This window comes from Phyllostomus discolor, chromosome 3, assembly GCF_004126475.2.
Source record: "Phyllostomus discolor isolate MPI-MPIP mPhyDis1 chromosome 3, mPhyDis1.pri.v3, whole genome shotgun sequence".
Lineage (NCBI taxonomy): Eukaryota > Metazoa > Chordata > Mammalia > Chiroptera > Phyllostomidae > Phyllostomus > Phyllostomus discolor.
Window position 1 is genome coordinate 10,380,421 of NC_040905.2, and position 24,142 is coordinate 10,404,562.

Here is a 24,142-nt window from a genome sequence, read left to right on the forward strand (position 1 = left end):
GGCAACTTACATCCATATAACATTTATTCAAAGTCAATAAAAGTGCTCCTGTTAGATGACTGTCTTTCTTTAAAACAAATTTTAACACTGTAGACTTTCAAATAATTATTTGTATGTTTTGTGAAACAGACTCTCAACATATCACAAAGGAAAAAACTTAATTAAAAAAATAGTACTGAAAAAAAATACAGCCAGAAGAGTAGAAAAGCAAATCCCAAAACTGAACTCAAATTATAAGAAATTATTTATATGTAACAAGTCTGCATTAAAAAACAATGAAGACCTGGCTGGTATGGCTCAGTGGACTGAGCACCAGCCTTCAAACCAAAGGGTCGCCAGTTTGATTCCCAGTCAGGGCACATGCCTGGGTTGGGGGCCAGGTACCCAGTAGGGGGTGCACGAGAGGCAACCACACACTGATGTTTCTCTTCCTTTCTTTCTCCCTCCCTTCCCCTCTCTCTAGGAATAACTAAATAAAATCTTTAAAAAAATTATTAAAAAATAGTGAATAAAATGATTACCATGAAATAAGTGCTAAACATATATGAAATAAAACAGGAAACTACCCTAGAATCATACCTTACATTACACATTGGAATAACCAAGATGAGCCAAAAAACAAAAGAAGTTGGACCCCTACCTTGTAACATATATAAAAGGAACTCAAAAAGGATCAATGACCAAAGTATAAGAGCTATGCATGCATGATGCACAAAGGTGGAAACAACCCAAGAATCAATCAACAAATGAATAAACAAATAATGGCATATGCATACAGTGGAGTACTATTCAGCCACTTAAAAGCATGAAATGCTGATACAACACAAACCTTAGGAAAGACATTATGCAAACAGGATCCAGACACAAAAGGACAAATGTTATATGATTCCACTTATTGACATACCTACACTCGGCAAATTCATGGAGAGAGAAAATCTCAAAGGATAGGAGATTATCAGGGGCTAAGGGGAGAAGAAAGTGGGGAATTATTGCTTAATAATTCTAGTTTCTGTCTGGAGTGGTAATATTTTTGGAAATAGATAGTGGTGATGGTTGCACGATATTAAATATGTTTTAATGCCACTGAAATTGTACACTTTAAAATGTTTGAAGTGGTAAATTTTATGTCATAAAACCTTTTTCATAATAAAAAAATCAAGACAGTAGCAATAAGATACAACTTAGAAACACGGCCCGGCCAGGTGGCCCAGGTGGTTGGACGTCACTCCGCACCCCTCACCCCAAGGCTGCAGGCTCCACCCCGGTCAGGGGTCAGGGCACACGCCCAGGCCCCGGGTTTGATCTCCTGTCAGGCACGTGCGGGAGGGAACCCGTCCCTGTTTCTCTCTCCTGTGTCTCTCCCTCTCCCCCTTCCTCTCTCTGAAATCAATGAACATATCCTCAGGCAAAGACTCAAAAATAAAATAAAATTAAATTAAAATTGTATATCGGTTTACAAAATTTCAAAAGAGTCCCCTCTAACTGTGTGATCTGACCCCAGGGTCAGCAGGTCCCTTTCCAGGGTCAGTGAACACGCTGCTCACGGCGCTAACACACGCTTGTGGTGACCAACGAGGAGGTTGCCGCTTGCTTTCTGCCTCTGGGAAAACTAAAATCTGATGGTGCTTACTTGCTTAATCTCTACTTAAAACTGAAGGTCTTTGAAAATATAAGGAAAATAGTCTTCTTAGAACAAAATTAACTATCTTTATCTGGTTTCTTTTTTCTTTCTGACAGATAACTACCTAGTTTCAGTACCTAATGTAAGATCCTAAATGGGAGTGAAAGAAGTCAGCTAACCAGAGCTATAAACAACTCCTAGACTGTTGCATCCTTAATAAATCTGAACCCTGTCTTAATAACAGCCTTTATTTATTAAACCTATAGAATACTGCCTGGCCCACAGGCAAACTTCCTAATTTTTTCTTAAAAACAATTTGTAGGCAGGCAAAAAGTCAGCAGTGTTTTGTCTGAGTCCATCATCAGCTCAAACACTGACTTCAATGGCAAAGAAATACATTTTCATGTGTCTCCTTAATATGAAATATGTTAGGGGCACTGATTCACTAATGCTTTGCATAGAGGTAAAAGTTGCAGCCCAGTCAAGATAACTAACTAAATACTCAGTTGCAGCCAGATGGTTCCCACAATTCCCAAAACACGACCCTATTTCCAGCTCAAATCCTTGTTCCCTGAACTGGAGCTCTGGGATGAGACAATCCCAAAAGAACACTGAACTGAGCTCTAAGCCTTCTAGGAATCATGGCAAAAAAGAAATAGTGTTCTATGTATCTAGTAAGAAAAGCTCTTAGAGAAGAGAGGGATTTTTTTTTTGTCCTAGCATTAAATTAAAAAAATAACTTATGCCCTGGCCAGTATGGCTCAGTTGGCTGAGCACTGTCCCACAAAGCAAAAGGTCGCTGGTTTGATTCCCAGTCAGGGCACATGCCTGGGTTACAGGTTTGGTGCCCGGTCGGGGCATACATGAGAGACAACCACTCGATGTTTCTCTCCCTCTCTTCTTCTCTCCCTCCGTGACTCTAAAATAGATATTATATGCACTCTAATATAGAAAATATCTTGGATTGCACCTTGTTATAAATAAAGATGTTCTTAATATAGCTACTTACTGAAACAGACTTCCAAGTTCTAATTAATTTTAGCCATAGTCAGGTTATTTTATAAGTAAAATGATTCAATGCACAGAGCAGCCTAAAGAACCCGCTAATAGATACAGGAAATGAAACATAAGCTTTGATGAGTCTATTCATCTGCCGTGGATTATTCACTTGAGGTCTTCTGAAACCGAGTTAAATAAACTTCCACTCTTTGATCAGTGAAATGGAGTAACGTTCTATTATATTCTCCTTGATGATAATTTCTGTATACTTTATAATTACGCTGTCAATAGTAGTTCTTGAATTTTAATCACTAATGACAGAAGTAATGCTTGGGTTTTGTCACATCAATAAAATGTATTCCCAAGACCAAGAGTGCATGATCTTTATCTTTGGGTTTTAAAGTTCGCATTGCAATAGCAAATGGGGAGGCCAAAGGACTTATATATACAACCAATGGACATGAACTAAGTGGTGGGGGTGGGTACTGGAGGGTAGGGGGTACAAGGAGGAGGGGGATAAAGGGGATAACAAAATTGGGGCAACTGGAGTAGTATAATCAATAAAATATACTTAAATAAATAAATAAAGTTTGTGTTGCAGCAAAATACAGAATCAACAGAACTACTGAAACTTAAATTTTTCAGTTAATGGAATCATTATGTTTGTAAAAACCTCAGCAATAAAATGAATTCCCAAAAACACAACAGTAGTTTTTAACATCTTAAATCATCCCAGGAGTAAGAAACTAAAGGTAAATATTATGTTAAAGTACCCCTCTTAGGAAAAGGAGGGGTTTTCTCTGTCATACTGACACCCAGGGCATGTGTGTGGTTGACAGCCGACACGACACCATGGACAACGCAAAACTGAATGGGTTGACTGGTATGTAAAGGAATGATGCCCTGCAACACAGGGCAGCAAACTTTGGCCCAGTATTTGTTTGGTTGTTTCTTTGTTTCTTTGATTCTCTCTCTACCTCTCCCTCTCTCTTATTGACTGATTTTAGAGAGAGCAAGGAGAAGGGGAAGGAGGAGGGGAGAGAGGGTGAGAGAGAGCAAGAGAGAGGGAGAGAGGGAGAGAGATCCATTTTGTTGTTCTACGCATTCATGCATTCACTGATTGATTCTTGTTATGTGCCCTGACTGGGAATTGAACCTGCAACCTTAGCGTATCAGGACAATGCTCTAACCAACTGCGCAGGGCCCCGGTGCATGTTTCTTAAAGATTTATTGGAAGGCAGCCAAGCCCATTTATTTATGTATTGTCTACGGCACAGCTGAGTAGCTGAGAAAGAGACTGTGCGGACCCCAGTGCCTAAAATAGTTACAATCTGTCCTTCATAGAGAAAGCGTGCTGGCGCCTGCTCTTTCCCAACGTGCACAAAGACGTGCACACGCCTCAGAGCCTGAGCAGACCGTCAGGCTGCACTGCTATGAAAACGGGCTTGTAGTCCCACGTAGATATGCCCCCTCCCTACAGAGACAGGACAGAAAAGACCGCGTTTATAAAGCGGTGAGAGTCTGTTCAGGAGCCTAGACTGAGACACCAAAGGTCCGCACCAGGACGCGGAGGAGCAGAAAAAGAAATGACACATTACAAATGGTGTTCTGTGTAGTCAGACATTTCGTGTTTTTCTGCCGTGAACAGAAGGAATGTCTGTCCAATGGTAGATTTGCCAGGAAGAGTTTTTTATGGAGCCGATCTGACAATTACAAATACACCCAAACAACATTCGAGTTCCTGTTTCACTCCATCCAGATTTGATATCTATATCCTATTTATGTCTCCTAAAGTTCTTAGCAATTAAGTTGCATAGTATTAAATTTCATTCTAAAGTAATTTTAATGGCTGTTTTCTCTTTATAATGTGCCTCCTTTTATATTCTTTCATTTTTCACTCCTCACCCAAGGGTATGTTTATTGATTTTCAGGAGGCAGAGAAAGAGAAACACTGATGTGAAAAAGAAACATCTATCAGTTGCCTCCCATGTGTGCCCCAACCAGGGATCGAACCCCACCTAGGCATGTGCCCCGACTGGGAATCAAACCCACAACCTTTTGGTGTATAGAATAATGCTCCAACCCAACTGAACCACCTGGCCATGGTCACTTACATTCTTTCTGATTATCTATATCTGTAAAGAATCCCTCCAAATAAGGTCATCATGAATGTATAATTTTGGAGAAGGGTACAAAAGACGTAAGTGTCAAAATAAACGTGACGAAAATTACAAACTTGTCAACATCTGACCAACTTTATATAGTTACGCTCTGCAGTCAAACGGCACAGATTTATTTCCACACTACACCTAGAACACTTGACGAACCTCAACTGACTCACCGTGTGACACAGGACCATCTCGAGACCCCAGGGATGTGCTACAATACACTACTGCCTGAAACGGAGAACTTGTGCCGGCTTTGAACACCACAAACTTTGCCGAACACGCCATAAACACCGAGACGATGGCAGTTTAGTAGAATCCTTTCGAACAAGTCAAGTACCTGGAAGACGACTTAGAGCAATCTCTGACCGCATTTGAGCCTGAAGATGTTGGTTCGATATCTTCACTTTGCCTTCTTAATTCTTTCTCTCTGTTCATTTCTTCCTCTTTTTCTCTCGCTTCTGAAAAGGTGAAAATGAATTTTTAATAGTTAGACCTCAAAATCTGTCAGTTTTAAAAAGGATGAAAATGAACAGTCATAAAGATGTAACAGCAAAAAAATGATCACCCTAAATGCCCAATACTGGGAAAATAATTAAATTACTGTGTATCAACAATCTAAAATAAAACCAATAAAAGTAGTGATGGAAAATGTACAAATCTGGGGAAGTATTAACAGATATGCTAAACAAAATTAGATGTGAATAGAATATGAACCAGGATTGCACTCTATAAAAAGATGTGGGCCCTGGCTGGCGTAGCTCAGTGGATTGAGCACGGGCTGGGAACCAAAGTGTCCCAGGTTCGATTCCCAGCCAGGGTACATTCCTGGGTTGCAGGCCATAACCCCCAGCAACCACACATCGATGTTTCTCTCTCTCTCTGTCTCTCTCCCTCCTTCCCTCCCTTCCCTCTCTAAAAATAAATAAATAAAATCTTAAAAAAAAAAAAAAAAGATGTGGAAGGTGCTCTGGCTAGTGTGGCTCGGTGGACTAAGTGCCAGCCTGTGAACCAAAGGGTTGCCAGTTCAATTCCCAGGCAGGACACACGCCTGGGTTGCAGGCCAGGTCCCCAGTAGGGGGTACATGAGAGGCAAGCACACACTGACATTTCTCTCCCTCTATACCTCCCTTCCCCTCTCTCTAAAAATAAATAAATTTTTAATAAAAAAAAAAAAAAGGATATGGAAAGCGGTAAGTAAAACAAGTATTCAAAGGTAAGATTTGATGTAATTTTATTATTTTTTAAATTACAATTTACATGCATTATTATTTTGTATGAGTTTCAGGTATACAGCATAGTGGTTAGACAGTCATAAACTTTACAAAGTGTCTCCCCTGGTATTTCCAGCACCCACCTTACACCACAGTTAAGACAATATTATTGACTGTATTTCCTATGCTGTACTTTACATCCCCACTTAATTTCATTTTTTATTTTTAATGTTTTAACCCTAAATTCAGTCCTTTGTTCATTTCTGAATTTTCTACCCTAGATTTTTGGTCAGAAAAAATTTCAATTACATTAGGTTCGTAGAATTGTCTACCTTGGAAAGACAAAAATGTATCCAATGAAACTAAATCTTTTTCTCATTCTACAATAGGGGACACACAGGAAGTAAATGAGTTATATGAATAGTCCGGTTCTCCATCGCTACCATCCTCAATAACCCGAGATAATCTTTAACATTTTTTTCCTTAATAATGAAAAACAATACACCCAAAGTTGAGCGATATCAAAAGGCACTTATTAATGAGACTGTTGTACTTTTCAGGGCCGTTCCTTGCTGGGACATGAAGGATGAAAACCAAGCAGACAACAAGCAAATGTCCACAAGTAACTAGTCTATTTCAAACATGGAAGATAAAACTCTCCGGGAAGACATAAGGCCAATGCTATAGCTCTAGTTCACATTTCTGTGTTTTGGGGGGGGGGGTTGTTATTGTTTTGTGGTTTGTTTGTTTTTGTTTGTTTTGTGTGCTCTCCACTAGGCTGAGACAGGTTAGGACTCAACGATCCTCTACTCTGGTAGCAGGAGGACAGAAGGATAATGTCCAAAGTTGAGAGTGGGCCTGCTTGGCTCCTATCCTCACCCAGCTTCTCCCATCAATGCCTCCACGCCCTCCAGGGCAGGGGCAAGGTTGGGGGCAGGGGCAAACAGGACACTACATCTGGACACCTGGACTCTAGCTAGGCTCAGGTCTCAGGGACAGTTCTGACCCTGATCAGGGAACAATACCAATACATACACTATCAGCCACCTACCCAACAGCCATTTGGCCCTTTTCCCTTGCTAAGAAAGCCCGTTTTCTCCAGGTGGGAGGCAGCACTGAGCTTCAGGAGATGCTGGGCCCCTCCCAGCCCAGAGGAGTGACAATCGATTCCAAGTCAACCACATTGCTCTTGCCAGGGGCCATTTTTGGAACTGGTGTGCCGCACTGTTACTAGAGTCAGTAAGATGGGAAGGGAAGTCAACTGAAGGTACATTTGGGAAAAGCTTTCTTCCTCCTAAACAGCGATGTACAAAACAGTTCCCTTGCAGCCTGCAGAAGTGGTCATCTGCATGTAACAAATTCTGCTGATAACTTCAGGTCGGGAGGACAGTCAGCTTAGGACAAGCAATACCCTAAAGCTGGCAAAGCAGAAAAGGGAGAAATAAAGTTCATGTTCTCTGTGCCAAAACTCAGAAGACGGAAGAGCCCCATTCCAGAGTTCTTGTCACGAGTGATACTACATTCTTCCCATCTGAGCCACCGGTAGCTTTTCTGTGACTTCTTTGCAAAGTAACCAAAAGCATCTTAATATCAGCCTCAATTTAACAATAATTGTAGCTAACATTTCCATGGAACTTCCTATGTACCAGGTACTGTTTTAAGCACGCCCTGTCGTCTTTAATCTTCCTAACAGCCTCTGAGGTAGGTCCTGTTGTTCTCAGCTTCGCCGAGGCATACTTGACAAATAAAATCCGAAGACATGGTAGTGTACACGATGATCTAATTTACGAAGAAACAGTGAAAGGATTCTCCAAATGGAGTCAATGAGCACCCGCATATTCACCCTTTCTTCTTTATGAGAGAAGACACTGAAGCTCGACTCTCCTAGTAAATTCCGATGGTCTGGTCCAGCAGAAGCAGGTCAAGTTCATTACCCGCACTCCACAGCCGCAGAACCGGAGGCGCAGAGAAGTGGAGTGAGGGCTGCGGAGTCCCAGGGCCACGCGGTGAGGCTCCGACACAGGATCGTTCTTTGAGTTGATCGGGCTTTCTGGAGACTGGAACTGGAGCCCAGCCCGCACTCTTTCAGCCTTGTTCCCATCCACGACGGCCTGTTAACCAACACGTTCCTGCAGGAAAACGGCCTGTTTGCTTAAGAATTCCAGGAACTGACTTCGGGAGAAGCAGACCCAGACCTTCAGGCACTCCAGCTCCGGGAGACTCGCTGGCCTCAGCCAGTTATCTGAGCAGACTGCGTGGACTTGCGTGCAGTCCCCTCGGCAGAGAACGCTCAGCTCCCTCCTTCTGATTCCCTCGTTCTGGTTTTTTTCTTCCTCCTCCCTCCTTACAGAAACCCGTGCCTGTGTCAAATGAAGATGGTCTTTGCGATGAGAGTTCACCATCTTCTCAAGCTGCCAGCTCTTGAGTAAACCGCTTTTTCCTTCCACCCAGCCATCTCTGGGTGGTTGGCTTTTGAGCAGCAGGCAGCGGAACCTGCGTTTGGTATCGAAATTACCTAACAAGCACCACCTACCTCACAGAACAGTGAGCCTGCAGCCTTTACCGCTGGCTCTCACCAGACTGTCTGGGCATTGTGACCCAACCCCCTGTCTCACTGGAGTTGTCCCATCCTTGTGAAGCAACTAACTTTTCAATGTAAAATTTTAACTCTTTTTTACACTAGCAAGAATTTTTTATTCCAAGAGGTGCTTATTACCTGCTACTTCATCAAAGCAAGATGGTAATGGGGGCTGTGGCCAGGAGAAAAGAAGACATTTTAGAGGAAAAAAGATTTCTTCCTCGTTGTTGACTAAGGACAAAAACCAAACCAAACAAAAAAGAATTCAGCCCTGGCTGGTGTGGCTCAGGGGACGGAGTGCCGGCCTGAGACCTGAAAGGTCGCTGGTTCAGCTCCCAGTTGGGGCACATGCCAGGGTTGCGGGCCAGGTCCCCAATTGGGGATGTGCAAGAGGCAACAGATGGATGTTTCTCTTGCACATCGTTGTTTCTCTCCCCCTCTTTCTTCCTCCCTTCCCCTCCCTCCAAAAATAAATAAAATCTTAAAAAAAAAAAAAATTGAATAGACTGTAAATCCCTGGCAGAGGGGATTGTTTGTGCATTTTCACCAAATGTGGAAACGAACACACTGTAAACGCTGTAAAATATCTTCCCTTAGCAAAAGGGAAGTAACCTGCTCTCCAACACAGTTATTCTTTCAAGCCTCTCATTTTATTGTTACCTCTTTACTTTCAAATAGCTACCAGTTTTAGATAACCACTTCTGCAAAAGCACCCCAGATGTATGGGACGTTTGCCTCTGTTAACTGCAAACTATGCAAAACTACCAGGTCCCATCTGGCCTGATTCACATAAATTGCAGATTCAAATGAATGTAATTTTGCACCTATAATGATCTCATAGCCGATCATTATAGCAACCACTTAACTTAAAGGAAGAAATTAGAGTTAAGATAAACAAATGTAAAGGAAATAAAATTACTATAAATATAAGCTAGAATAAATGTTTTCTAATCATGACATTCTTTTTATCTAAAATTAAGCATTTTAAATATTATTAAACATTTATCTAAATATTTGTTATTCTAATTTAAACAATTCTGTAGCGTACCATTTCATGCAAATTTACATTTAATGTTAAATGCTTAATGTCAAAATACTAGAAAGTAAAAAGTAACAGTTTAATGACATTAGTTGCATTTCTCCATTAACTATTTAGAAATGTAACTACTATATACAAAGGTCTGTGTTCTCCACTGTAAATATAAAAAATATAAAAAATAAGATTCTTATCCTCGATACATGAACAATATTAAAATAAATTTGTAACATTTTTAAAGAACTATAAAAACAAAGGCAGGCAACAACCATTATGTCCAGAAGGGTTCTGAAATAACACCTGGAAAAGGTGACATGTGAGTGAGGCCTTTGAGGGTGAGATAGGGTATAACTGGAGAGGAACTCTGTTTCAAGTTTTAAAAAATTGAAGCTTTTCTCATTTCTAAAATCTCTGGGATTATCCTTCTTTCCAGGGTCATTAAATCATCCATTGAAATCGTATTCAATCCTTCCTTAGTCATTTTTTTTTTCAAGGAAGCTTTTCCCCAGCAGAGAAGGTTTATAATCCATCCACAGCACAGCCATGCCCAAAATGAAAATTTGAATTTAAAAAAAGTGTCTTCCCCATTTTTCTCCTCATAGTATACCAGTTCTAAAAAGGGTCTCTCATATGTCCAAGGCACACTTATAGCTTTCGGGAACATAAAAAAAAAATTAAGAAACAACTTGTACAATATTTCCTGATATTTTACATAACATTTTATTGAGGTTTTATAGTAATTCATCCTTTCTACCACAGCACTTAAACCACAACAGTCTACATCCATATACACAGACGACTGAACTTGCCATTAGAAGGGACCACAGGGACCAAGAGGTGCAGATCGGCAGTGACAAACAGTCAGGGGGTGCACAGTGCAGCCTGGGGAGCACAGCCAGTGACACTGCAGTAAGTACCTCTGGGTGGTGCCACGTGGGCACCAGACCTATCGGGGAGCGGGGTCATTTCATAAGTGATATAAACGTCTAACCACTATGCTGTACACTTGCAACTGATATAATATTCAATGTCAACTGAACTTGAAAAACTTAAATTAAGACAATTTTTTAAGGACAAACACAAAAATGGGGGGCAGGGGTATAACCTAAGTTCTTATTTTCTTCAAGCTGGACGTCAGTGCCCAGGGAAAGACTCCTACATCATGAGATAATTAACACCCATATCAGAACTTTTGAAATTTTCTTTTAAGAAAGTGAGTCCAACCTTGGGTTTGTGTGTTTAGAGGTCAGGGGTGGAAACAGCGGTCCAAGGATATAATACCAAATCAAGAAAGTTCAACACATTTAATTCTTCCACTAATATCACAGAAGAACAAGGTCTTAAGGTAACATTTCAAAAGTTTAAAAATGTAACAACTCCCTTGAAATTCCTCTTATGTGCTAAATGCAAACATGTTTTATGAAAAAAAAAATAGGCATTAAAAATGACACTTATAAAGTACTTTACTGTCCAAAAAATACCCAACACCTTAATCCCCTCAAGAACCTTCTTGAGGGAGGTCTTACTCTCATGTTCACCTAGCGGATGGAGAAATTTAGGGTCTGAATTTGGAAATCCACCCAGTGTTACTCATCTAATAGAATGTGTGGCTGACCCTCAAACCCAGGTCCTCCAACTCCAAATCCCAAGCTCTACATAATGGATCCTACCACTTTAAAACACTCTCCAAAACAGAATGCTTTTAAAGCATTATTACAGTTCTACATGTTCAATCCAATCTTCTCAAATATACATTGAGAACCTCTGGTGCAGGGCATGGTACTGGACACTACAAAACTTACGTAGCTGAATAAGATAATCCCTGTTCAAAGCATTTTGTATCACATAGTAAAAGAGGTAAATACAAAGATGCTGTAACAGTATAAGCATTCACTAAAATGCTAAAAAATTAAATGTTAAAGCATTTATAAATATGCCTCTGACAGCACACCATTGTATCTTGTTTGATATTAAATGACCTAATATTTTTAGGCATGGTAATAGTATTCTAGTTAAGTTTTTTAAAAGGGTCCTATGGCTACCAGACCTATCAGGGTGATCACCGTGTAAGTTACAGAAGTGTCTACTATGTTGTACACCTGAAATTAATATAATATTGTATGTCAACTATAATTGAATTTTTAAGTTTTTTCAAAGAATCCTTCTCTCTTAAAAACACAGACTAAAATATTTTTAGGTGAAACATAAATATCTAAAATTTGTATCAAAATAATGTGAGGGAAAGTGAATGGAAATAACACTAGCCATGAATTATTACCGTAGTTAAATCTGTGAGAGGGACATACAATTTTTTACTATACTTCTGTATTTGAAATTTCACATAATAAATAGTATCTGTAGAGAGCTATTTTTCACAATAAAAAAAGCTGTTATTCTTCCAGAGTCCAAAAATATTTCATGTGAAGCTCATATCCCAATATTAAATATTACTGCTATGTAATTTATCACTCTGAAACCAACAACCACAAGTACCAGGACAACATTCACTTAAATTTTTCCAGGCGTCCTGTCTGATCTCTAGCCCCTTCTGCTCCATCAGGTCACACCTATCCCTTCTCTAGTGTGAGAACGAACTGGAGCGGACCCAGAGGAAGCAGGAGAGGAGTCAGTGTCCTTCCAAGACCCTGAGGTGGCACCTAGAATTGGCAACCACCTGATATCAAACCAGACAGTCTGGAAATTAAAGCCTTCATTAAACGTCTGATACAACTCATTAATGCAGGGGTTCAACAGCAGCAGCCACATTCACTGTATGTCTCAATTTTCTATACTGTCTGGGTCAACAGTCAGTGGTGTACACAGCTCTGAGAGCCACCTCTCGCCCAGCCTTCCAAATACTGGTTCCGCTGTAAGCAGGAAAGAAAAAATGAAATGAGAATCAGATAGAGGTGGAGGGAGAGGTAATAGAGAAACTGCTATTCTGATTCTTATATATTAAGATTTTAGCACTCGGACCTTGTTACCCTATTTAGATGCGACTTTTACCATGTTTAAAAAACAAAACAAAACAAAACCCTCTGCTTCCCAAGGAACCAGCACATATGGTCTTCTAAGAATTTTGAACTTGTTTTCAGTCTTATACTCTCTGTCAACACCCTCGTGTAAGGTATACACAATATCTAAACCAATGAAACAGCAAATAACTGAACTTACCCAGTGTTTTCCGACTTCTTTCCACAGCTGTTCTCCGAGTTTGTTCAAACATTGCTTCCAAATCAAATGTGCGAGCTTTTTTCCCTAAAATAGGAATAAGTAGCAGACTGTGATCTTCTTGCATTAAGCTGGCCAAACTTTAAGTAATCAATACTTACTGACTGATCAATACCCACTTCATCTGTCTAAGTTACAGCATGGCTACAAGACAACCATGAAATATCAAGGAAGAAAGAGTTTACTTCCCAGTGAATTCTGAATGACAATCTCATCACTAGTGCCATTAACCAGACAACTTTCCCATGTTCCTCTAACTCATCTAGACACTATCCATTAAAATTACATTGATATGGTAGGCAGGATGGAGAATGTGCATACCCTAATCTCTGGAGCCTGTGAATACGTAACACTACATGGCAAAAGGAGCTTTGCATATGTGATTCAAGTTATGGACCTCAGCCCCGGCTGGTGTGGCTCAGTGGACTGAGTGCCAGCCTATGAACCAAAATGTGGCAGGTTCAATTCCCAGCCATGGCACATGTATGGGTTGCAGGCCTGTTCCCCAGTTGGGAGCCTGCAAGAGGCAACCAACTGATGTATCTCTTGCACAATGATGTTCCTCTCCCTCCCTCCCACTTTCTCTAAGAAATAAAATCTTAATAAAAAATAGAAAATAAAAATAAATAAAGTTGTGGACTTTAAACTAAAGAGATTATCCTGGCTGGCCCAATCTAATCACAAGAACCCTTACAGGCAAAGAGGCAGAACACGTATGGCAGAAGTCAGAGAGACCTGAAGTAGGAGAAGGACTGAAGGTACTAGGGTTTGTTTGAAGATGAATGCAGCAAGACAACAAGTAATGCAGATACATTAAGAAGCTAAAAGACTCGCACTTATAGCTGGCAAGGAAACAGGGACTCAGCCCTAAAACCGTAAAGAACCAAATTCTGAATGAACTTGCAAGCAATTTTATGTTTCTTTTTTTTTTAATAATAATACCTACTCTATTGGTAAGAAAATGGTAAAAATAGCATTCTTACCTAACATTGACTTTGGTGTAAATTGAAACAACCTTTCTGAAGGGCATTAGAATGACATGTATTAAGAAGTTTTAAAAAAATACACATCCAAATTTTTTGTTACATTTTAATTTTTTCTTTTTATTAATGTAATCCGCCCTGGTTGGCATAGCTCAGTGGACTGAGTGTGGACTGGGAACCAAAGTGTCGCAGGTTCGATTCCCAGTCAGGGTACATGCCTGGGTTGCAGGCCATGACCCCCAGCAACCGCACATTGATGTTTCTCTCTCTCTCTTTCTCCCTCCCTTCCCTCTCTAAAAATAAATGAATAAAATCTTTAAAACAAAAAAAGTAATCCCTCTAGAAATCTACCCTATGGAGTTACACATAAAATTCCTTTTACAAAAGGTGATAATTATTTATAAAAACTATTCATTATTGATAAAAGAATTAGAAACTATGTAGGAGAAAGCTAAAAATATCAAAAATTATGGCCCTTATATTTAATAGCCTACTATCACCCATTAAAAAATCAGGTTTGGGAAGAGCATTCTATAATATGGGGAAATCCTCACAATATGAAGAATTAAATAAATTATGTATAATTAATAAAAATATAAAATTTTACATACACATGATCTTTACTGTCCTTAATAAATGCACATGAGAAACTTTTAAGCCCTGATTTCAGATCATGAGATTATGAATGATTTTACTTCCTTCTTGTTTATTGTGTTCCTTATATTTTCAATATGTTCTGCTACTTTTGTGTGTTATTTTTGAAGTTAGGGAGAAAGCTATTTTAAAGAATTGATGCAAAAATAAGCAGTATATTTCCATGGAAGTCTATAGCACTTTTGTAGATACGAGCATCTACAAGATAGTAAAAAATGTGGCTCAAGACGTTACCAAAATAAATAAATGTGTGAAAGAATGAACACAAGACGTGGACACATTACCCTGACATCTGTCCTCTCCAAGACCCTACAGACATGGGGAGAGAAAACAAGTTACGTTTGTTTTTACTAGCAGTGGTATTTTCAATAGCTGACTTCATCTGTTTGCGACCTTTTTACCGTAAAGCGTGCCAAGAGCAGGCTCTACAAGAAAGACTGAAGTGGCGACTCTAGAGATGAGAGACTTGAATCAAAAAGAACTTAAAACCGTTATAACAAGACTTAACGTCCCATTTGTTGCCAAAAGGGCCATCGTATTACAGACCACTGTCACGGAACACAAACTCTCTCCACCAAGCAGCACCCTCCACCACGTGGGTCACAAAGCAAGCTTTCTTTCTCACAAGTCTTCCCATATGTGGCCCTTGAGCTACTCCCGACAAATAGGCCGGAGTCAGAAAACAGATGGTGAAAAGAGTGTCCAGAAACTGCAAGATGTACCTACAGCAAAAGTAATCAGGACTCGGCACAGCGGAAGGCGCGGAGCAGAGGTGACAATTCGGCCTCCCCCCAAACCTGAGGATCTTAAAACCCCAGCAAAAGGAGACGGCGTTACGCCTGTGCTGTCACTCACCGAAACCCGTGAAGCCCATGGTGACCGCCAGCTGCGGGTCCGGTCCCGATGCATCTGAGCCTGTCACTAGCACAAGGGGAGAAGAGATAAGGGGGCCTCGTTAGTGCGGCGCCCCCGGAGTCCCCGGCCCCGTCCACCCCACCCGGGCTCGCCTCACGGAACCCACCTTCGCTGGGCCCCGGGCGCTCCATTGCCGGCCTCCTACCGCAGAACGAGCATCAGCTGCAGCTCAAACAGCTGCAGCAGGTCCACAGCAAACCCAGCAGGAAGTAATTCCTCGGAGCGTCAGAGCCGCCGCCAGGGCCAAGAGCGGTGCGGCCCGCGGAGGGACCGCGGCTTCCTGAGCAGCGCCGCCCTAGCGGCCTGGAGGGGCACGAGCACCGGAGGCTGCCGCCCGACTCAATCCCTGGATGGGAACTCACCTGGGGTCTTGTAACAACATCCTGCGCATTTTAACAGGTGTTTACTGCCACGGTGATGCTTAACCCTCACAGAATTATAAAGAGAAGCCAAAAAACTCCCTTTCTTTGCATTTTGTCCTTTCTATGAGGAAATTCCCACAGTTTCCCACCTTTTCAGCATATTTTTTAAAAGAAATGCGTATTTACTACATGACTGAAAAGTACTCACACGCCAAAAAGACCTGAGTAGTTGAGAGTTGTCAGAAAATGCTCTAAAGCTTACACTCTTAGCCCGAACCTCCCTCTATTAGCCATGCTTAGTCATAGTTTCTCAGTCCACCGCCAGGGTTCCCAAAGCACCTTATTCCCTTCATTGTATTTTCCGTTTTCATTGTTTTTTAATGTTTTAAAATTTTTATTGCATTTTTATCCATTACCATTTACCCATACACTCTTCCACCTGCCCCACCCCGCCCACTGGCTTTAATTACTTTACAACACGACTCCCCTGTCTATGCTGTGAACTAAGGGCATATTATTTATCTATATATCTCTGAATTCTAGCAAAACCATGTGTAAGCCTAATGTTGTTGCTGGATGCAAATATTTTCATGAGGTTACTTATTAGCACCACTTCTATCTTAATCTATCTCAAATTATGCTCTATCTATAAACCCTAAATGATAATGATCAAGTTTAATAACCTCTCCATTGCTCTTAAAACACAAAATTAGCACGGCCTCCAAAGTGTTCTCAACTTGTTTCTATTTTCCACCGCACCAGTCTTCTTTCAGTTCTGCAAGCAGCCTCAGAATATGACGTCCTGAAGCTCTGACTCTTCACCAACCCCCATGCCCTCCAGTTAACCCTACTCATCCTAAAGGCCTCAAACTTCAATCCTCTTGTAAGCATTTACAGACCCTGACTGACCTCCGAGTTAGGCCCCTTTGTCTATCATGTAACCTCTTCCTCAGTTGGGCACTCAGGGCTTGTTAAGTGAATAAAAGAGTGAATGGCCCTGACCAAAGTGGTTCAGTCAGTTGAGCCTCTTTCCTAAACTGATAGGTCTCAGGTTCAATTCCAGAGCAGGGCAAATGCCTAGGCTTCAGGTTCAGTCCCCTGTCCGGACAAGTAAGAAAGGTAACTGATGGATGTTACTCTCTCGCATTGATGTTTCCCTACCTCTCTCCCTCCCTTTCCCTCTTTCTAAAATCGGTATGTCCTTGGGTGAGGATTTAAAAAAAAAAAAAAGGAATGAAAGAATGAGAGAAAGTAGGTGTGAAGGCAAAAACTACCTCCCCTTATTGCAGGATGTTATATAACGTGGCACAACCAGGTTTGGTTTCATCCTTATAGATGATTGAACCACAAGTGTCCAAAGTCTATGTGAACTCCAATAAATAGGGGTAACAAAATAAGTTATTATTAGTGCCACTGTCTCTTTTCTGAGTACGATAAACAGGCCTTAGGTAGTAGAATAGAACTTCATGAACACAGCTCACTATGTAACCCATACCCCAAGCTTATAAATAGCTGTTTCATCTCACCTCCTTTGTAGTCAAGAACTTGTAATGGCTTGAGATGATATATAATTTTTTTCTTTTAATTGAGGCTTTAATTTTAGAGCAATTTAAGGTTCAGAGAATAGAAAAAGGTACAGAGGTTTCCCATATACCCCCGCATCCGCACACATGCACAGCCTCCCCCATTATCAAGATCACCCACCAAGTGATACATTTGTTATAGCTGATGAACCTACATTGACATAATCACCTTAACTACACAGGTTTCGATCATGGTGTTGTATACCCTATGGGTTAGGACAGAAGTACAATGACAGGTATTCGTCTTTATGGCATGACATAGAATATTTTTACTGCCCTAAAAATTGTCTGCTCTGCCTATTCATCCCTCTTCCCTACCACCACCAAAGCCCTGGTATTTGTATTGTCTCCATCGTTCTGTCTTTTCCAGAATATCGAGTTGGCATCATGCTACCATATGTAGCCTTTTCAGATTGGCCATTCTCAGTAATATACATTTAAAGTTCCTCCATATATTTTTATGCCTTAATACTCATTTCTTTAGCACTGAATAATATTCCATTGCCTGGATGTACCACTGTGTACTTATCCATTCAACCTTGAAAGAACATCTTGGTTGCCTCCAAGTTTTGGCAACATGAATAAAGCTGCAGTAAACATCAGTGTGTGGTTTCTAGTGTGGAAATAAGTTTTTAGCTCCTTTGGGAAAATATCAAAGAGCAAGAATGCCGGATCATATGTTAAGAGTATGTTTAGTTTTTAAAAAACTGAAAAACTGTCTCCAAAGTGCCTGCAACATTTTGCATTCCCGTCAGCAATGAATGAAGGTTCCTATTCTCTGAAGCTTCAGGAGCATTTGGTGTGGTCAGTGTTCCAGATTTCAGCCCTTGTGATAGGTGCACAGTGGTATCTCATTGCTGGTTTAGTTTGCATTTCCTTAATGACATAGGATATAGAACATCTTTTCCCATCCAAATTGCCGTCTGTTTATCTTCTTTGTCAAGGTGTCTCTTTAAGGTCTTCGGCCCATTTTTAAATCACCTTTTCTTATTGAGTTCTTTGCTTCTTTTGGCTTGTAGACCTTTGTCAGATGTGTTTCCAAATCTTTCTCTCAGTATGTGGCTTGTCTTCTCATTCTCTTGACATTGTCTTTACCGAGCAGAACTTTTTAAGTCTACCTTATCAATCATTTCTTTCATGGATCATGTCTTTGCTGTTGTATCCAAATAAAAGTCATCAATTTACTCAAGGTCATCTAGGTTTTTTCGCTATTTCTCTTCTAGGAATTGTATAGCTTTACATTTTACATTTAGGTCTGTGATCCATTTTCAGTTAATTTTTGTGGAGGGTAAATGCATTGTGTCAAGAATTTTTTTGCATATGGATGTCCAGCTGTTCTAGCACCATTTGTTGAGGAGACGCCATTGAAGCTGTATAAAATTTTAACCTACTAAGTGCTAGAGGGAAAAAATGGAAAATGGAAACCACCAACCAGTGGGAGTCAATAACCATACACATTACAGAAAAATCACAGGAAGATATATTTGCTTTTGGTAAAAGATAGAGGGAATAATTGTACTAATGGAGACTTCCACATTAAATTATTTTTTCCTGGTTTGTTTGCATGAATGTCATAATATAATTGTTAGGTGTGCCAAGGCAGCTTTGATTTTTTGAAGCACAGTAAATTTATTCACAAATTTGAAAGGCAGAAGAGCACAGTGTTAAGAAAATGAGTGTCAGAGCTAGAATGTCTGGGTTCAAAACCTGGTTCTGATGATATAATTTAGGTGAGTTACTTAGAATCTCCGTGCTTTAAAAACCTCATCTGTTAAGTGGATAATAAGAATTACATGAGGACTGCTGTTTGAAGAAAAGTGCTTTGATCTCACCACTCAAGTTTCCTTCTGTATGAAATGAAGTTTATCTCTCCGCTCCCCACTTAACTTCTCCTCTTTCCACTGCAGCTAATACCTACCACAAACAAAATTGATGGTGATGTACTTTACTGCTTTGCTGGTGTGCCCCTGCATGAAGCACCTTGAGGACAGGAATGCTGTGTCAATTTGATATTCCTGGCACTGGGCACAATGCCTGGCACAATTAAGAATTCATTTTCAAGTAGTGGTGGCAAGTCTGAGAAAGAAGAACAAAGTAGGAGGGATCACAATACTTGATATCAAACTATATTACAAGGCCACCGTAATCAAAACAGTATGGTACTGGCATAAGAACAGACACACAGACCAATGGAACAGAATAGAGAGCCCAGAATAAACCCAAGTCTCTGTGGTCAATTACTATTTGACAAAGGGGGAAGAAACATAAAATGGAGTAAAAATAGCCTCTTGACAGCTGGTGTTGGGGGATCTGGACAGCTACACGCAAAAAAATGAAACTTGACCACCAACTTACACCATACACAAAAATAAATTCAGGGTGGATAAAAGATTTAAGTATAAGTTGTGACACCATAAAAGTCCTGGAGGAGAACATAGGCAGGAAAATCTCAGATATTACACACAGTAATATTTTCATAAATATGTCCCCTAGAGCAAGAGACATAAAGGAAAGAATAAACAAATGGGATCTCATCAAAATAAAAATCTTCTTCATGGCTAAAGAAAACAACATTAAAATGAAAAGAGAACAAACCGTATGGGAAAACATATTTGCAAATGATACCTCAGTCAAGGGTTTGATCTCCAAAATATATAAGAACTCACGTGACTCCACTCCAGGAAGATAAACAACCCAATTAAAAAATGGGCAAAGGACTTGAACAGACACTTTCCCAAGGAGGACACACGAGGATCCAGAGACACATGAAAGGATGCTTTGCATCACTAGCCATCAGAGAGATGCAAATTTAAACCACAATGAAATACCACTTCACACGAGTCAGAATGGACATCATAAATGAAGCAACAAACAACAAGTGTTGGAGAGGATGTAGAGAAAAGGGGACCCTAGTGCACTGGGTCCAACAGGTGGGAATGCAGACTGGTGCAGCCACTGTGGAAAACAGTTTGGAATTTTCTCAGAAAACTAAAAATGGATCTGCCTTTTAACCCATCAATTCCACTGTTGGAATTATACCCTAAGGATCCTGAAACACCAATCCAAAAGAACCTATGCACCCCAAAGTTCATAGCACAATTTACAATAGCCAAGTGCTGGGAGCAACCTAAGTGCCCATCAGTAAATGAATGGATCAAAAAACTATGGTACATTTACACAATGGAATTCTATGCAGCAGAAAGAAAGAAGAAGCTTATACCCTTTGAGACAGCATGGATGGATCTGGAGAGCATTATGCTAAGTGAAATAAGCCAGGTGGTGAAAGGCAAATACCATATGATCTCACCTATAAGTGGAACCTCATCAACAAAACAAACAAGCGAACAAAATACAACCAGAGACATTGAAATAAGAACAATCTGACAGTAACCAGACAGGAGCGGGGAGAGGTATAACGGGGGGGGGGGGGGGGGGGGCATCAAGGAACATGTATGAAGGACACATGGACAAAGCCAAAGAGGGCGGGCTTGAGGGTGGGAGGCGGAATGGGGCGTGGAGGGTGGCGCAGTGGGATGAAAACGGAGACAATTGTACTTGAACAACAATAATAAAAAAAAAAAGAAATTCGGTTTCTGCGGAAGGACTGAGTGATCTGCTGGGTGACGTCTCTACCAGTCCCTCCACTATGAATTAGAGCCATCTGCTCCCCTCTCGGTGATGAGAAACAATGCAAGGCAGCAGCCCCCTTGCACGGAGCGAAACATTCCTTAAACACCCACATCTTCACAGTACCGGTCACAAAGTCAAACGGCAGCGACACACGAACAGAAAAGCCTGACGGATTTTGGTTTACACTGAAGCCCCTAAGAAACGTGGTGAAACTCTGGTTCCTGTGGAAATGGTTCCCGACCACCAGCTACCGACTGGCCACTCTCGAGTCATTTGGAGCAGCGAAGAAACCGACGCGCACCCTCTTAGGCAGCTGCAGTTGGACCCGGGAAGCTCGAGGCGCCAAGATCCAGCGCGCGCGCTCAACCCACCCGCAGCGGAGCCACCGGCGCCCCCACCGACGCGGCGCCCACGCCCGGCTCCCGCTCACCCGGTCCCCGCCCCTCCTCCCTTCCCGCCACCCACCCTTCCCCACCTCGCCCCGTCCCCCTCCTTCCCCGTTCCCCGCCCCCCCGTTAAGCTCCTCTGATTTCCCCCTTCCCCGCCGCCGAACCCCAGCCACCCTTTCAAAGCTGCCTCCCTCTCCCCGGCTCCGCCCCTAAGCCCGCCTCCCGGAACCGCCCCCCCCTCCAGACTCCCAAAACGGAGCCTTCAAACTCCCCGCCCCAGGAGCCGGAAGTGCGTCAGGCTCAGGCGCCGGGGCGCTGGGTTGGCGCGCGCGCCGCGAGCCTCGGGGCTGAGCTGGGCTCTTGGGTGTTTGCACAGTTCGCCTTGGCTTTGGACGTTTTCGGGGCACTGCTGTCTTCAATTTCCAGGATGCCGTCTTCCCTGCTGGGCTTGGCGATGCCGGCATCCACGTCGGCCGCGGCCCTGCAGGAAGCTCTGGAAAACGCGGGGCGGCTCATCGACCGTCAGCTGCAAGAAGACCGCATGTACCCGGACCTCTCCGAGCTGCTCATGGTGTCTGCCCCGAGTGAGTGATCGGTGCCCGTTTGGTGGCTGGTTTCTCAGTCCTTCCGAAAGGACTCTCGCCGGTCTCTCTAACTAGGTCCTTATCCCTCGAGGGGACCCGGCGAAGGCATCTTGAAATTTAGGACAGTTTCCTACATGTTGAAGAGCCAAAAAGAGCCTATGTTCATTTTTTTTTTTTTGGTCCTGTCCTTACTTTCTTCGTTGCAGATACTTGAGAGGGTAGAGTGAAAAACGCACAAAGAGGCAAAGACCCCAACCTAGACGAGCTTCTTCACTGCCTCCGAGTGTTTATGGCTCGGGTGAGGAGGATCGCCTGGTCCGAGTCTCATCCTTGTTAATGACTCGTGTTAGTATTAGAGTAAAACGGAAGAGCGAACGAAGCGAATCGGGAAATTTACCGTGTTCTCTGAAAGATATGCTTTATTATGTGTAGAGTTAGTGTCCTATGAAGTGCTGGGAGGTGTTCAAAAGAACTGCCAGGGAAATGAAGAGAACAGATCAGCAATGTTGATGGACAGGGAGGGTAGCGCAGAGTTATGTGCCAACAAGAGCAGTGGCTGGAAAATGCTTTGTTAACAGTCTTGAATTATGGCTCCTCGAGGCATGTGGAATTACATTAATTGCTAGGAAAAAAAGTGACTCCTTTATGAGATGGAAATTGGAGAAAAGCAGAAAAGTGTAAGTGAGGTAGAGACAAGATTTTTGGTAAGCAAGAACCAAGATTAAATAACCAGGATAGTCTATGCATTGTAAACCTGGAAGACACCTCTGGTGACTTATAAAAATTGTGGAGTGGCCTTGTAATCACAAGAAAGACAGAAACATAGCAAAAATAGTATTTGTTCATGACAGCTACTTACCATTGGGTCTGTCTCAGGAGAACTGAATGGCCCGTTAGCCATTCATTCTCCTCTTGAACAGCATTGCTCTCTTTGAACTCTGCAGGTTTGAACACGAGATATAAACACAGTGCACACATTCTGGTCCTTTCATCACATCTGACCCAAACCCTCTCAGTCCACCAGCACACACCCCCACCTCTTCAAACTCATCTCTTCCCCCTTGCCCGTTCTGTTCTCTGTCCCTGTTACAGCCACACTGAATTTAGCATGTTTTCCATAAGAGGACCCCTCTCCGGTGTTTTTTATTTTTATTTACTTATTTATTTTTTAAATTCACCAATTGTTATAAGTTTTTTTACCGATTTTATTTATTTATTTTTAGAGAGGGATGGGAGGGGGAGAGAGAGAAACATCAATGTGCAGTTGCTGGGGGCCGTGGCCTGCAACCCAGGCATGTGCCCTGGCTGGGAATTGAACCTGTGATGCTTTGGTTTGCAGCCCGCACTCAATCCACTGAGCTACACCAGCCAGGGCTGGGGTTTTTATTTTACATGTACTCTTCATGGTTTCTGGAATGTTATCTCCTCTTGACAAGTGATTCTTCCAAACTCCCTTAAATATTTCTTTGTGAAGGCTTTCCTAACTATTCATGTCTTCATCAGTCATTAATTGCGTCCCCACTGCCATTTAACAGGTGCGCTGTTCTATTAAAATGTGTTTTAAGATTAAGTGGGATGTCTGGGATTTGCTTCAGAAGATCCATTAGGGAGGGAGCAGATAATGGTATAAATGAAACATGTTTGGCCATGTTGTGGGTAATTGTTAAAGGTGGGTAATCAGTACATAGGGATTGGTTGCAATTTTCTCTCTAGTTCTGTATATTTTAAATTTCTACAATACATTTAAAAGTTGTGTCACATGCGAGTTTTCCCCAGCATCTTTGTATTTCAGAGAGCCTGAAAAGGTGCCAGAGCTAAGTAGGTCATCAGATCTAAACAACACCTTGTTCAGATCTGAATGCACAGGCCTGAGAGGCCAGCCTGCTCCTGCCCTTGGTGTCTGGCTCCTTGGGCAACAGAAAGGTTGCCAGGTGAGAAGCCTTTGTAGAGCAGTAAAATGCTGCCTCTGTGGTATTCGTTGTACTTACCTTGTTGGTCTAGGGGGGAAGTCTAATGGAAAAGGCATGAATTGAATCTGTAAATGTTTAAGTGGGAGAGGAAATAGCTATTTTGGGGGGCGAATAGCTATTCCCCAATACCTATTGGGGAATCGATATTTTGCCCACAATTGTTTGATCTGAGAATCACAAAGCAGGTGTGTGTGTGTGTGTGTGTGTGTGTGTGTATTATATATATAT

General features: G+C 41.7%; 2 protein-coding genes across 3 annotated transcripts in view; one reads left to right on the forward strand and one right to left on the reverse strand.

Moving 5' to 3' along the window:
- WDR70 (WD repeat domain 70) overlaps window positions 1-15,643 on the reverse strand; it is a 221,509-nt gene extending 205,866 nt beyond the window's left edge. Inside the window, exons 1-4 of one of the 2 annotated variants that reach the window (XM_028527092.2) lie at window positions 15,503-15,643; window positions 15,337-15,402; window positions 12,788-12,871; window positions 5,126-5,246 (exon numbers count right to left, since the gene is read on the reverse strand). In XM_028527092.2, coding sequence (XP_028382893.1) covers window positions 5,126-5,246; window positions 12,788-12,871; window positions 15,337-15,402; window positions 15,503-15,527 — 296 coding nt within the window. In that variant the 5' untranslated portion in view covers window positions 15,528-15,643. The remainder of the gene's footprint in view (window positions 1-5,125; window positions 5,247-12,787; window positions 12,872-15,336; window positions 15,403-15,502) is intronic. The other variant, XM_036020201.1, reaches the window with a different exon arrangement.
- A 6,013-nt stretch (window positions 15,644-21,656) lies between these two features.
- The window catches only part of NUP155 (nucleoporin 155), a 53,513-nt gene continuing 51,027 nt past the window's right edge, over window positions 21,657-24,142 (forward strand). Inside the window, exon 1 of the mRNA XM_028525288.2 lies at window positions 21,657-21,944. Within this exon, the coding sequence (XP_028381089.1) occupies window positions 21,788-21,944 (157 nt within the window). The 5' untranslated portion in view covers window positions 21,657-21,787. The remainder of the gene's footprint in view (window positions 21,945-24,142) is intronic.